Source organism: Diadema setosum, chromosome 11, assembly GCF_964275005.1.
Source record: "Diadema setosum chromosome 11, eeDiaSeto1, whole genome shotgun sequence".
Taxonomy (NCBI): Eukaryota; Metazoa; Echinodermata; class Echinoidea; order Diadematoida; family Diadematidae; genus Diadema; species Diadema setosum.
Window position 1 is genome coordinate 12948449 of NC_092695.1, and position 15252 is coordinate 12963700.

The window sequence follows — 15252 nt, forward strand, 5'->3', positions numbered from 1 at the left end:
CAATACAAATTGCGCTGACTATTTTAACTGCATTGATAGACTCATTTTTTTTTTAAATGTGACATATACTATAATGTGTCCAGCATCACAAACGTTACACCAGTTAGAAAAACAAAATGTTCTCTTTAAACAATATTTCAATATCTCTATCTCTTTAACAATTTGTGGTTACATATCCTAGCTAATTATGACTGTACGCTGTTGCATTGAACTTTCGTCAATGTACAACTAAATTAGAATGGTGACTGCCAAATTTTTAAAAATCTACTTTTAGTCTGATATTATTTTTGTGTTCTGCAGACCAGTGTGATAAGATATCTGTACTGAATACTCGTCTCTCAGTGAAGAAAAAAAATCACCTCTCCAAAATGCATGGGTAATGTTTCCCTCTAATACTTTCCCATATTCCAAGTACCAGAATACATTGCTGGGGCCTTGAATAGCTAACATATATTACAGTATTACCAACATCATGACAATTATGGCACATGTGAAAGAAACCTGGCAAAACATACATCTTGACCAGCACATTTTCTTTTCACTACTTCTTGTACTTGGCATTTGGATTGAAGCATTTTACTTATGTTCGTTCCTTTAAGCTACATACTATTCTTTTATATCTTAAACTAGAAAAGAAAAAACATGCTCTATGCTATTTCCCTTCAGATTCACCAACTGTTACTTTGTGAAATTTTCTCTTTTTAAGCACTTCAACGTGCAGTTTTCTTTTTTTTCTAACATGTCACATATTTTCCTCCATCTGATGAAGAAAGGCAAAGTTCACTTCCCTTTTGTTCCCCCCCCCCATAAAAACACAAACAAAAGACATTCCAATCTGACAGAATTAAAATGTTGGCATTTGGGCTTCAAAGGAAATAACAGGATCAATTTCCATAAACTACTACGTAGTATGCGGCTTGTAACTCTGAGTCTCAAAGGCATGGTATAAAGTAGAATAGTTTTGGTTGAGATGGAGATTCAGACTTTAACTTTTTGCAAGCAAATAAAAACAACTTATGAAATATGAAAGAGCATCAAATTCTTTGAGTAATTTGAGGTTTGTTCGATTAAAGTTCTTGGTTTTGAAACGGCCAAGAATTTTTTTTTTTATTAAGTGACACAGAATGATAATAATTAGAAGTGGGTGCCACCTTTATTAGGACCCCTATGTTTTTGTACATCTCAGCCTTTTCAAAACCAATTTTTAACAAATAAATTTGGAATTCCTCTTGGTATTGTTTACTCTTTAATATTTCATAACAGGGTTCTCATTATTTTACAAAATCTCCATCTCAACCAAAAGTAGACCATCCCTCATCCCTTTAATGCTGCCATCAAAATTGGAAGTAGATCTATATCAAATCATATTGTAAATGCTCTTTGCCAAGTAGTGTTGTGCACATTTTGATATCAGGCCTTGTTTTACTTCATCACTTAGGAAAAACAAAAGAAAAAAAAAGAAGCATTTAATCTGGATTTTTTCTAATATATACACATGTCTTTTATATATTCAACTTCTATAATAGTCCTGAAAGCACATTGTGATTATATTTGAGAAGTTTAGATGGATGCATTCCACATGTAAGTTAAGGTTCTGATGACATCCTTCATACGGAATCTGGGTGCGGACCGGATAGCCTGGCAGGGTTGTTTCTGGAGAGAGACAGAGAGAGAGAGAGAGAGAAAGAATGGTGTATCTGTCTTTACTTGATGAGGAAAGTGACGTAGGCATTTTCATCTTTGGTGAAGACACAGTGACATATATGCTAATAAAGACATACGGTTACTTGATTTCCTCTATATGTAGTGTTTCCTTGAAACTGTAAAGTATATTATTTTATACAGTAGATCCTAATTGTAGCAATTTAACCGTGAGTACACGATGAAATATAAAATGTAGGAAACTTTCATGATCCAAATATCCAATTCTTTCCATTAAGCTTTTTATTCCATTCAGAAGAATTTCAAGGTAGTGCTTGCCTGACACTGCAACTGAATACATTCAACACTTTCGTGCATATAATGTCCCCGTGACCTTTCACATCAATACCCTCATAACTAATCAAAGTCAAATTGCTTAGAGGTTATGGTAACTTTGCCATCCGAAGGTAAATATGTCATGGTAGCAATGCTCTACAGTCAATAAAAATCAGGGTTTCCCTGTAATTTACAATCAGCAGCAGCAACAATAACTAAAATGCTACTTGTACAAGGCTCAGCAGGTAATCATCTCTTCTGTATAAAACCAAAGTTGAAGATGATCTGCCGAGTAAATGTTAAGTTATTGCAACATGAGAATAGGACAGATGTGCGTGTGAATTGATGACTGCAACAACATAAAAACTCCTGCAACCATCTTTGACAGAGGCTAAAAAAAAAAAAAAAAAATCAGCGTTAATTCATGTAAATCTTGGTTGTTGGAGTGATTGACTACATGCATATGCAGTACTGCATTCATTTAGCAAAACATGCGTTAATTTTCTACCCAATGAACGATCGACAGTCAAGAATTTGGTCAAGATGTCAAAGGCTTGACAAAATATTCCAACATATTTGGGGTTTACATTTTACATGTATTATTGCTTACCTTCCATATTTCCTTTCCAAATAGAGTACAAGATGCACAGATTAGAAGTTGGTAGTCAGGACATTTGTCTCTTTCTTTTTCTCTCTTGTCCGTAGTTGGCTGTGGTTTGCAGGGTCCATTTTGTCCACTTTGTGCTAATTCTGGTCGAAAATACAATTAACAAAAACTTAAATAAGTTATCATTTTTATGAGTGAAACAGGATAATCATACTGCAACAACAAAAAAAAACACATTCATCATGAATTAGAATTAATCATCACGATCTCATGAATCCCTTAGTATGAGATTTTGGATCTTCAGGTCACTGTCAACATTAATTTGTCTTACATGTAATACATTAATCATGTCATTGTTATCATCTTTGATGCTCTAAAGCCATATCTTACTGAAAATGAATTATGTAGGATGGAAGTCATCTTGACACCTGTAACTCCTGTACACAAATATTTGATTGTATCATGCTCTCATTTGTATGTGGATTAGGATATGATTTCCTTGCATAAATCGGTTTGTATTCATGAGATGATATTCCTAATTTCAAATCGTTTACACTTACTTGTGAGCTGGAAAGGGCATTCACATCGCAGTCAAGACATCTTTCTATCTCCCCCTCACTCTAGTGGATGTGATCTCAAACTCAGCATGTCCATTTGCTGCTGACACCTTGATAAAAATAAAGAACAATACATCACAGCATATCACCCTTACGTCGTACTTAACGCAACATAATAACAATGGAAAGTTAATTGATTTGTGACTACAGACGTATTTTCATCTGTGCACACATTAAACACTTGTGCCAATTGACATGGTTGAGAAATATTTCATTACATATACAATGTACTATCTTACTTGATTACATTTACGTTTGACTTTTATATGATCTCATCTTCAGTAGATAGAATACCGTTCTTTCATATGATCCTCTACAATAGAACATGCAATGAATTTACAAGAAAACAAGAATACACATTTGATCATAGATTTGCTCCCCTTCTTATATAAATGGAGATACACGTGTGTAAGATTATTTTGATCTCTTTGTTTGCAAAGTACTTGTACACTGCATTGTAATGCAACTGTCAAAGTGAAAACATGCATGTTACAATTTATTCAAATGGAATAGGAATATTTGACACTCAATGTATTTAGATTTGGCATTATTTTCAGCTTGGCACTGAAGTGATACATTTGGTAATCAAACACTTAGTAAGTTAGTATTTAAAAGATATTTCAAATTAGACCGCTATTTAAGACATTTACCGTTTCTTACCTTCCATGGTTGTTCTGCACTTTGTTGGAGGTAGAAAGAGCTCAGTCTTTACAATTAGATTTGGGCAAGTCAGGATAGGCCTATGTCTCTCTCTTTGGTGAAGTTTGAAGACAAGACTCAGTCTGTCCACTTGTTGGTACATCTAGCTGAAAACAGAAATCAACATGACTCAAATAATTTTTTCATCTTTAAAGCAGAGCATTATAAGCTAACAGTGAAGAAAAAATAAAATCAATTTTAAATTTGATTGTTTTGAAAAGGCATCTTGACATTGACATAATTTTCTTTGTTCCCCATGCAAATCAATTATAACTAAAAATATATCTCTTTTATTATGATGATTTTTTTTTAGCTTTTTAAAAAGTTAAAAAAGAAGAAGGAAGATATTTAGGTTTCAGTGAGTCGGTATAAATGATCCATTAAAAATGTAATATTTACATTTTTTTCAAATGAACCTTTATTCTCTGAGACAATAACATAAGAACTTGGTACTTATGAGTAACGTCATTTCTAAATAGTTCCTCTTTGACTAGATCTATTTGTAAACTAGAAGAGTACATGTAAATGATTCACAGATTAGGAGAGGTTGGCAGTCAGGACTGAACACTTTCTCTCTCTCTCTCTCTCTCTCTCTTTCGGGCATATTCGAATGGCAAGATCACTTGGTTGTAGACTCGCTTTTATATAAAACACCTAGGCCTAAATCCTAGATTTTTTTTTTCTGAACCCACAGGTCTACAAATACCAGAAAGAGAGGAATCAACCTTAGTCCTCTGCTCTAGAGACTAATAATAATATTAGCCTAGCTAATTCACGTTAGAGCTAATGTTAGGATCTTCTAATGTTAGATCTAACATGAACTTTTTGATCAAAGTTAGCCTACATATATAGTATAATTATTATGCATAGATTTTAGAACCTCTAGATGTCTAAACTAATAGGTCTAGCTAGGCCTAGTAAGCTGGGTCTTTACAACAAAACTGCCTAGATATGAGTAGTAGGTCACTAGAAACCTAGAAAAGTTTTAACGTTATGTAGAATCAGTGGCCCAGATCTTGACTAAGGTTAGACCTAGATCCTAATTCCACGCAGACGCCAGCTATTTATGCTTCAGACCCCGGCCCTAGATTTTATATTGTAGGTCTAGCAAATTAGTATATTAGACTCTAAACGTTAGTAGATCTACATCTACACCTTCTGATCTGTAGACTACAGCCCCTTGCCATGGACCTGGCTCTAGCCCTACAAATACATATCAACCAGCTCAGTAACGTAGTGGGCCTGTACTGTCCACGTTTAATACAACTGCTAATGTGCTAACGTTAGGTGTTAAGTTCATCGTGATTATACTATCATAGGGCCTAACCCGATTGAATTGTTTTGGCATAATAACAGGCGTAGCCGCACATTCTAACACTGCAACACTAACGTTAGAGTAACACTACCCCTACTACTAGCTAAAATGTCTAACACTAACGTTAGCATTAACAGTTAGAGAGAGTGTAACCGTTAGATAGATTGCATGTGATGAGGCCATAGATTACAAACCTACATCGAACGAACAAGACACCTAAATCTAGACGTAGACCTAATGTTTGTTAGGCCTCTTTTCGCACCGTGTCAAGACGTGCTTTACGGAATAATCGGTGTTCCACTAACAAGCACCGCCGGCACGGTCGGGTGGCGGCCCGGGGGTTGGTAGGCATGCCCGCGCCCACGGGATCGGTGCGAAATACAGTAATTAAAGACATCGGCCTAACGTAGTACTAGTGCTTGAACCTTGATATTAACCAAGTCTCAGATCAAAGTTGTATATCTAACTGTTAGATCAAAACAGATTTTTAAGTTCCGTTATGCAGTGCAATAAAGAACTATGTATTTATTTACTAAGTTACTTACATTCGAAGGAAATAGTCCCTTTTCCAGTCACCACGTTTCCAACTCAACGACCGAAACATGCAGCTCTCGCGCGAGAGATTTTACCTGTAGCTAGCTAGCTAGCTCGTAGGGGTAGACATACGCACACGTATTAAGTATTCGCGCGCACACAAGCTGCGCGGGGCTCCTGGAAAATGCTCGAAAATGCATTTTCTGAGTTCCTGCAAGTTCAGAGTTTTGATTAAAAGTAAAGATTTCTTCAAGAAAACTAGAAATAATATTGACACATTCAATTAAAGAAGCACTTGTAGTTTTATAAAACATTAAATTACTTTTGGAAGATCATCTAATTAGCTTGGAAAAGCAAACTTTGCTATACAAATGATGCACAGGATAGAGTGCATTAGTGTAGGCGTAGTGCACTCGAGGGTATTTACAATTGTGAAACATGCACGAGGCGAAGCCGAGTGCATGTTGCACTACATTGTAAATACCCGAGAGTGAGCTACGCCTACACTAACGCCACGAAATAATCCTGTGCATCATTTGTTTTATAAAATGGGTCGAAAATTCGAAAACTAACATCGTTTTTCAGCGTTTTTCACGTACCTTTGTGGGTCAAGACGTCCGAAGATGTTCGTCCCAAACTTTTACGCACGTCGCACTCGCGGAAGTCCCGCACATACAGTATAAGTATAATGGGGGGTTGGGTTTCCGGACACCCGCATGAAAACTTACTTATTTTACATAGAATATGCACCCTTTACCTTAAAGACTTGATATAGACTCCTCATATAGGCCTACTAGACAACATACTCTGAAAACGGCGTGAGAATTAACCTGCTAAATCGTTGGATTTGCTCTTCAAAGTGACTCCATGTACGCGTCCGGTCCCATAACGCTTGGTCTACTGTACTGTACAAAGTGTACGTATATGTATAGTATAGTACAGTATACGTACGTACGCCACATATGTTATGCACAAGGGAAGACAGGCCGGCCGGCCGGCAGCCCGAACTAGAAGTTGTTTACAGGATTGACAGCGCGTACGCGTATGCATGCAATTCATCAAAGGAGCCGCCGCGCGCACAGACGATCGGCAATCTACCATAGGATTACAGGCAGTGCAATAGTACTGAAGTAAAGGAAGGAGGTGTGTCTCATTTCAGAGCTTCCTATTGGCTACATTCTTGAACCCATTTTATAAAGAACGTTAATTAATCTGTGAATATGATTTCGAGAAAACAACACCCAAACATTTGAGAGCCCCATATATGGCTGTACAAAATGACTTTTTAGATTGCTAAGAAAACACATTTAAATTGCAATTTCATTAAAAGGGACAATTGAAACTCATGATCATTCAAATATCAATTGAATGCAAGCAAAAAATAAAAATCGTGATTTTTGACATGCTTCTGAATTTTGTGCTAAAAATGACATTTTTCGGCAAAAACGCGCGTGACATCCGGCCGTACGCTATTCCTTAGTATTTTTGCAAGACTTTCAGTATGAGAACGGAGCATTAACAAAAAATGCCGTCGAATACTTATCTAGAGCCTTTTTTGAGGTTTGGCTGGTCTACTATAATGTATAATTCTACTGGAAAGCAGGTAATAAACAAATGAGTCTTGAGGGCACCTTTAAAGCAGTCAATATTTCAAATGTAACGGATAGCTTGAGGCAATTGATTCCACAAGAAATGTCTAGCATGTGCAAATGACCGATCCCCTCCCTCCCCCCCCCCCCATGATTTCTTCGTTTTTGGAACAACAAGCAATCTACAATCAGATGATCTTAAACATCTGGAAGGATTATAAAGTGTCAGCAAATTAACATTGTACTCTGGGGCAGATCTGTGTATGCAATGAAAAACAAACAGTAAAATTTAAATACAATGCAAGATTCAACGAGATTCAATAATTGTCCCCGCCGAACGAGTTCAAGCAGGGGACTATGAAACGGGCTCCGTACGTGTGTGTGTCTGTGCGTCCGTCCGTCCGTGCGTCCGTCCGTGCGTGCGTGCGTCCGTGTGTGCGTCCGTGTGTGATCAAAATGTTAAATTTGCTACTTCTCTGTCATTTATGAGCCAATTTTGATTCTGTTTGCTTTATATGATAGCACTACATGGGAGCTTTGAAACTTCTACACAGAATTTCAGTTGTGACCTTTGACCTTGACCTTTGACCTATATTGTACATTTTGCTACAAAATGCCACTCCTTCGCCATTTCTAACCCGATTTCGATTCCGTTTGCTTTATGTGATGGCACTAGGTGAGGGCTTCAAAACTTCTACACAGAATTTTGACCTTTGACTTCTTTTACCTTTGACCTTGATTTTTGACCTATATTGTACATTTTGCTACAAAATACTACTCCTTCGCCATTTCTAACCCGAGTTCGATTCTGTTTGCTTTATGTGATGGCACTAAGTGAGGGCTTCAAAATTTCTACACAGAATTTTGACCTTTGACTTCTTTGACCTTTGACCTTGATTTTTGACCTATATTGTACATTTTGCTACAAAATGCTACTCCTTCGCCATTTCTAACCCGATTTCGATTCTGTTTGCTTTATGTGATGGCACTAGGTGAGGGCTTCAAAACTTCTACACAGAATTTTGACCTTTGCCTTCTTTGACCTTTGACCTAGATTTTTGACCTATATTGTACATTTTGCTACAAAATGCTACTCCTTCGCCATTTCTAACCCGATTTCGATTCTGTTTGCTTTATGTGATGGCACTAGGTGAGGGCTTCAAAACTTCTACACAGAATTTCAGTTGTGACCTTTGACCTTGACCTTTGACCTATATTGTACATTTTGCTTCAAAATGCTACTCCTTCGCCATTTCTAACTCGATTTCGATTCCGTTTGCTTTATGTGATGGCACTAGGTGAGGGCTTCAAAACTTTACACAGAATTTTGACCTTTGCCTTCTTTGACCTTTGACCTTGATTTTTGACCTGTATTGTACATTGGCTACAAAATGCTACTCCTTCGCCATTTCTAACCCGATTTCGATTACGTTTGCTTTATGTGATGGCACTAGGTGAGGGCTTCAAAACTTTTACACAGAATTTTGACCTTTGTCTTCTTTGACCTTTGACCTTGATTTTTTACCTATATTGCACATTTTGCTACAAAATGCTACTTCCGGCGAGGACATATATTACGCACCGCGTAATTTCTACTTTTCCTTGTTGAAATGTAAATCAAAATCTCAAATGGGGAGACTGCAGCTGGTGCAAAGCACCTGCTGTGCCAGATTATTTGTGGTTGCGCCAAATATTCATGTATTAGGCCTTCTCCTCTCTTAAGAGACTTGCACTTGCTCCCCATACAAAAAAACAACAACATAAAAACAAAAAAAAAAAGATCTCAACACATTCAAATTTTTTTGTATTATTCATGAAGCTTTTTTTGTTGATCTCAGTAAGACTATCATTACAGAACTAAATTTGAAATCCCAGAAACATGCCCCAAATCCCCAAAGCTCACCAGACACCCTTTCATCGGAAATCCCTTTTTGTCTGCAAAATAAAGATATTGTGAAGACATTGAGCATTTGCATGTGCAGTCCAAAATTTGTGGAACAACTTAACTGTTAGAATTAAGAAAATAAATATTCTTGAGCATTTCTAAATATAAGCTCTAAACGCATTTTATTGGTCTAAGTAATTGTATTACTCTAAGCATGTCAGGAACTCTTGCATTATGATATATGTGGATAATTTTTGCACTTTATAGATTCATGATTGCAATTATATGCAAAGTCTTTCTATTCTCAAAAACTTTTTTTTTTCTTTCCATTTTCTTCATTTTCATCAATACCTTTGTTGTTGGCAATATAAAGGGGAATGAGAAATCCCATTTCTCGTATATCAAACAAGCCACAGCATTGAGATGTAGGCAAAGCTATGATGAAGCCTCTTCATAGTTAAAGACTAATGATCACCACGTCTTCTGCCAACTTGACCCAAATCGTATTGAAATAGCAAGTGTCAAATTTCATCCACAGTATTCATAGTTTTGTTTGGAAGATGAACAGCTTTCTTGCATTATTTTTATCGTGTTGTAAGGCATCTTCCATTCTGGGTAGCATAAAGATCTAGACTTCCATGTCAATGTTACATGATATTCACAAGTCAAATGATTGTAGTCACACACAATGGCACCTCTCCTGACAGATAGTTCTTATTGATGGCACTAACGCAAATGTGAAGACAGCCAAGGGACTGGGTATGTCCACCATCCTCGTTAAGGACAAGAATGCTGCCCTCAAGGAGCTGCAGGAAATAACCAATGTAGATGTGAGTTGGGAAATGTACAAACCTCAGGGCCACTAAAGTATTTTCTTTAGTCTTGATTATTTTATAGTTGCAAATAGCCTCAGGTGCACACTCTTCAAATTGTATCTCAATTAGCAGCTGAACAGCTTCAATAGAATATGGATATGTGTACACTTTTACAGAAGATAGAAAGATGTGATTTTGTCCATTATTTCCATTAAATTGTAAAATGCCTTTGTGCAGTTGCCTATTAAATCTGAAAATTACGCTTGTACAGGTGTACACTATATATAAACATGAAATGGATGTTTAGAAATATGTGCTAGTTTTGCAATGTAACAATTAAGTCAAGCAGTTAGAATTTACACAGTTTGTAGCTCATAAGGGTATATTTTAGAAACATAAAACACATTTGTTGAATACAATGTCAGTAGCCTGGTCAAATGCACATTACTACATAATCTGTCAATTTATTCATTAAGGTGTTACTTATGTTGTCTTGATTGTGATTGTGAAATCATAGGAAAATTAATTTATTTTGTTGTGATTAAGTCACATATATCCATATGCTGGAGATAATGACTTAATTAGATATTAATGATTTATTTTATATTGGATTTTGTGGAGTAAAATTAATAAATTGTATGGCATTGATGGCAACCATATTGACTATCTAACACAAAAAAGGTAAATGTCTGTCAGAAAACTATTACACACACATAAGAAGATCTAGAAATATTATGGCTATATGACTGAGGTACTTCTTTGATGACCCAGTCTCCATTTCTGCCCCTCCCAGGTTTTCCAGGAGGCAAAGCCCGTTAAGGTCCATCCAGACAAAGTGCCTCACTCCTTTGCAGTCACAAGGGTAAGTCTAACTTCTTGCTTTCTCTGAGATCCATTCTAAATGTCTGACTGAAGCTTGACTAAAGATGATATCACTAGGATTAAATATTGTTTCCTCATGGCATGGAATCAGTTCAGATGGAGGCATTCCAGCCACAACAAAAGATGCAAAAGTCGTTGACGGCTGAGCCGAGAAAATCGATTTTGAAGTCAAATCATCAAAATCTCTCAAAACCATCGGATTTCCGTTTTGGGCATAATTTTGTAATCTTATGAATCGTCTATCATCTGCCGAAATTTTGAAGCTAAATGATCAAAGAAAAAGCAAAATCGTAGTGTTTCTCTGGGCTATGATATTCCAACTTTCAACGGAACAGAAACCTGTCCGAAGAAATGGATTTAGAGCTGCATGTAGACTCCACCCCTAGCAATAAGGGAGTGATATTATTGGTCAGTGCATGGCGTTCTGGTTACTGATTGGTCGTGCAATGACCACTGGCGCTAAGCTTGAATAAACATCGTGGAGGTTGCTGGGAGCATACCTTCTATTGTCAAGAGGTAAAAATTGTCTTGCCTCCCCATGATTATGATTGCATCGGATGGAAAAATTTGAAGGCTGTTCTCTCGAAACGCTGATTTCCTAAACCACTAGACATGCTCTAATATAATCATTGATATCTCCACAACCGAGTACTTTTAGGAGTCGTGTTATATATGAAATTTAAGTGGAAGAGGAAGGGAATAATGTCATGTCATTTTCAAAAAATTGACCTCCTCAACTTTTGGATACTTTTGTTGTGGCAGGTCACAAATGATATCATTAGCATTAATATTTTTTCCTTATGGCATGTAATCTATTCAGATTGAGACAGTCCAGCTTCTAACTCTTTTCTAATCATTAAAAGTGTTAATGTTTCCTTTGCTTCTTCCAGAGTGGTGTCAAGTTCCACTATGTGGACATGGGAACCGGTCCCCCTGTCATTCTGTGTCATGGATTCCCAGAATCTTGGTACGAGTGGAAGACCCAGGTCAGTGGTGAAGATTCCTCTCTGGATTGGGGTTTATTGTCAAGGATGTCAATCATTGTCAAACACCTTTGATGGGCTTTCTCAAAAAATGACAAATCATTTGTTTGTGATCATAATTTGTTGTCAGAAAAGTAAACTTTTTTACCATCTTAGAGTAGTGTCCTCAAGTATGAGAGATCCTTTTTTGGTAATCATCATTGATTTTCATGGTTAACCCGAGTTCAGATATGTCTGTTTTGGATTTTATTAGGAGCATCCTTCGCATTTCTTTAATGATCATCCAGATTAAACTCTCGTAGATACACATGTAACTGATTTTTTTTTTTTTTTTTTTTTTTTTTTTTTAATGGTAATCTTGCAATGACATCATTGCTTTTCTTACTATGATTTTGATATCTTTGTCTTTAGTTACTTTGCTTCTGATTTTAGTTTTTCTCCTCGTTGTCATTTCCTCTGTAGATCCCGGCCATAGTTCAAGCAGGTTTTCGGGTCATTGTCCCAGACATGAAGGGATATGGGCAGAGCAGCAACCCACCAGGTGAGAGGATCACCTACTCTCCTCCGTCTTCTCTTCCTCCTTCGTCTCGTTCTCTTTTTCATTTGTTTCTCCCACCCCTCCTCCACCACCTCTTCCTCTTTTCCCTCCTATTCCTCTCTTCTCCCTCTCTCTTTTCCTCCTTCTGCTTCTACTTCTTCCTTTTCTTCTTCATCCTATTTCTTCTTCTCTCTCTTCTCTTGATGCTACTTTTTCTCTTCTTCTACTCCTTCCACCTGAATTCTCCTGCCTCCTTTCCTTGTTTTCTTCTTCTTCACTTTTACCCTTCCATTTTTCTCCTTTCTTGTGGATAATGCTACATGGTTACTGATACAGTCTCTTAAACTACTTTGTATGTACATCTCTAGTGATATTGGGGTGTCTGTGTATTTGCTGATATGTCTGTGTTTATCAACACTTAAAAAGCTCAGCACCTTTCTCCTGGTGAGAATTGAGATAAGATCTAGCCACTGACCCGGGAGGTGTTTCACAAAGCTGTTCTTAAAGTTAAGAAGGACTTAAGTGCGACTGGTGATCGGTTCTTGTGTGCTGCACTTATCAGAATTTCAATAATTCAGCACAAGAACCGATCACCAGTCGCACTCAAGTCCTTCTTAACTTTAAGAACAGCTTTGTGAAACACACCCCCGGCGCATATGCAAATTATTGAACATTATTTGCATACATACGTATGCTTTCACACACTCATACCCCTTTGCATAGGAAACAGATGTGAGACACCAGTGTTTTACTGAGATCTTAATTCTTCTCACTATGATGTTTGTGTTTTATTTCTGCAGAGATTGAAGAATACAGCATGGAGAGAATGTGTAAGGTCAGTTTACTTCTGATTTCATTGTTTTTATTCACCACAGAACATTAATTTGCTTATGACAATAAAATATGAAGTTGTAGTGTCCTGTTATGCGTAATGTTAGTCAGAGCGCAAAGACTTACATATCTACAAACCTATTAGAATAACTGCGGATTTAAGTTTTATTTGTTTTCATTACAGGATGTAATAATTGCTCTTTGGTGATGCAAGTCAACAACAATGAAAATGATGCAGCAGAAAGGGGCAGAATCAACTGATATGCTACAAAGTGGAACAATTCAATTATGTTCCTTTCAATTACTTTAAGTGTGAAGGAAGCAGCTTAAAAATTGCTGCCATCTTGCTGTCATATTGAAAAAAAGGATAATACGGAGCTTGGCACTCATATTACCCAAGTAGTTTGGATAAACCCCAGAAGAGAACTCTGATTTTCTCTCAAGATAAAAAAACCTCACTATAATTGTATATCTCTTTATCAGAGATGTAAGTGTTACCGTATGAATATTTCATATTGGTGATGTGTGAGTGAAATTTGTGAATTCAGTGATAGATGCAACTTGAAGTCTTTTTTATGTTGATTGTTCTGAACCTCTCTGGCACTTGTTCATTTCAGGATATGGCTGAGTTCATGGATGCTTTGGTGAGTTATCACTTAGTGCAAACATCTAAATGTTCCAGTGCTGTGCTATTGCAACTGATTGACAAATTCTGTAGCGCTGTCATTTCAATAATTGACACCAATGTCTGTTGACAGAAATCTGTAGGAAAAAAGAAAACAATTTTACCTAAAGTTCTCATTTTGTCTCTCATGAATAAATGACACACACAGCACAAATTAATTTTCCATTTTTTTCAGTGTTAACAACACGTATCATTGTAGACATTATTGTATTTTCATCCTGTTTTTTATTTTGCAAATTTCACATTCCTGTCGTATGTAATTACCTCCGCCAAGGAAGGAGGAGGTTAGTGATCATGGGGGTTGGTTTGTCTGTTTGCAAAATAACTCAAAAAGTTGTGAACAGGTTAAAATGAAACTTGCATGAAAAGTCGATATTGGCACAGGGAACACCTCATTCAATTTTGGTAGTGATCTGGGAATTTTTATTGATTTTTGAAGGATTTTTCATCTTTTGGCATATAAGGTCAACAAAGTTGGGGTTCAAGCTGCGCGTACTGGAGGTTTACATACGCGCACTAAATTGCATGCTGTGCTCGAGCAAGGTGCCATGCAATGACATAAATAAAAGTCTTCTATTTTGGGAAATTGCATGCATGTAATAAGGGTACCGGATGAAAATGAGTTGCTGGCTTAGCGGAGGTCTGTGCTCGATCTCCAATTTGCTTTTCTTGTTTTGTCATGAAATGATTGTACTGGGTTAACTTTCATTTTTATTCTGTGGATATGACTCGATATCAATGACTGACTATTGCTGCTGTCTTGTTTCAGTGCCTACCACAAGCAACAATCATCGGTCATGACTGGGGTGGAGTCTTCGTGTGGACCTTTGCCATGCACTATGCAGACAGGGTCAGGTAAGGTGAAGAAGAATAAAAAAAATGTTGATCAGCTAGTCTCTTTGTTTGGGATTTGATAGGACTTCATATATCTAAAATGGTTCTTCCTATCCATAGGCAAGTGTACCCACTGATGTGTGCGGGCAGTTGAACCCGTCGAGTCCCGAGTATACTCGGACAGGTGTCTATGGGAAGTGCATGTTTAAGCAAAATCAAACCGTCCTCAATGAGTTAAAGAGGAGCAGCAGTCTAGTGGATCATACCATACACTCTCCATGCGCAGGCCCCCCCCCCTTTATTTTTCGTTAAAAACAAAAGAAATAAAAAGAAAAAAATGAAATGAAACCCCGGAAGTGGCACTAGAAATATGCGTTGTGTTCCCCCCCCCCCCCCTTTACAGAATCCCTGGTTCCACCCCTGACGAAATCTGTGCTATAAAAAAGCAGCCTGTCTGGAAT

General features: G+C 37.1%; 1 protein-coding gene across 1 annotated transcript in view; it reads left to right on the forward strand.

Moving 5' to 3' along the window:
- Positions 1-15252, forward strand: part of LOC140234958 (bifunctional epoxide hydrolase 2-like) — a 37908-nt gene that overhangs the window by 10199 nt on the left and 12457 nt on the right. The window contains exons 5-11 of the mRNA XM_072314995.1: positions 9931-10053; positions 10832-10900; positions 11811-11906; positions 12366-12444; positions 13242-13276; positions 13890-13916; positions 14727-14812. Of these exons, the coding sequence (XP_072171096.1) occupies positions 9931-10053; positions 10832-10900; positions 11811-11906; positions 12366-12444; positions 13242-13276; positions 13890-13916; positions 14727-14812 (515 nt within the window). The remainder of the gene's footprint in view (positions 1-9930; positions 10054-10831; positions 10901-11810; positions 11907-12365; positions 12445-13241; positions 13277-13889; positions 13917-14726; positions 14813-15252) is intronic.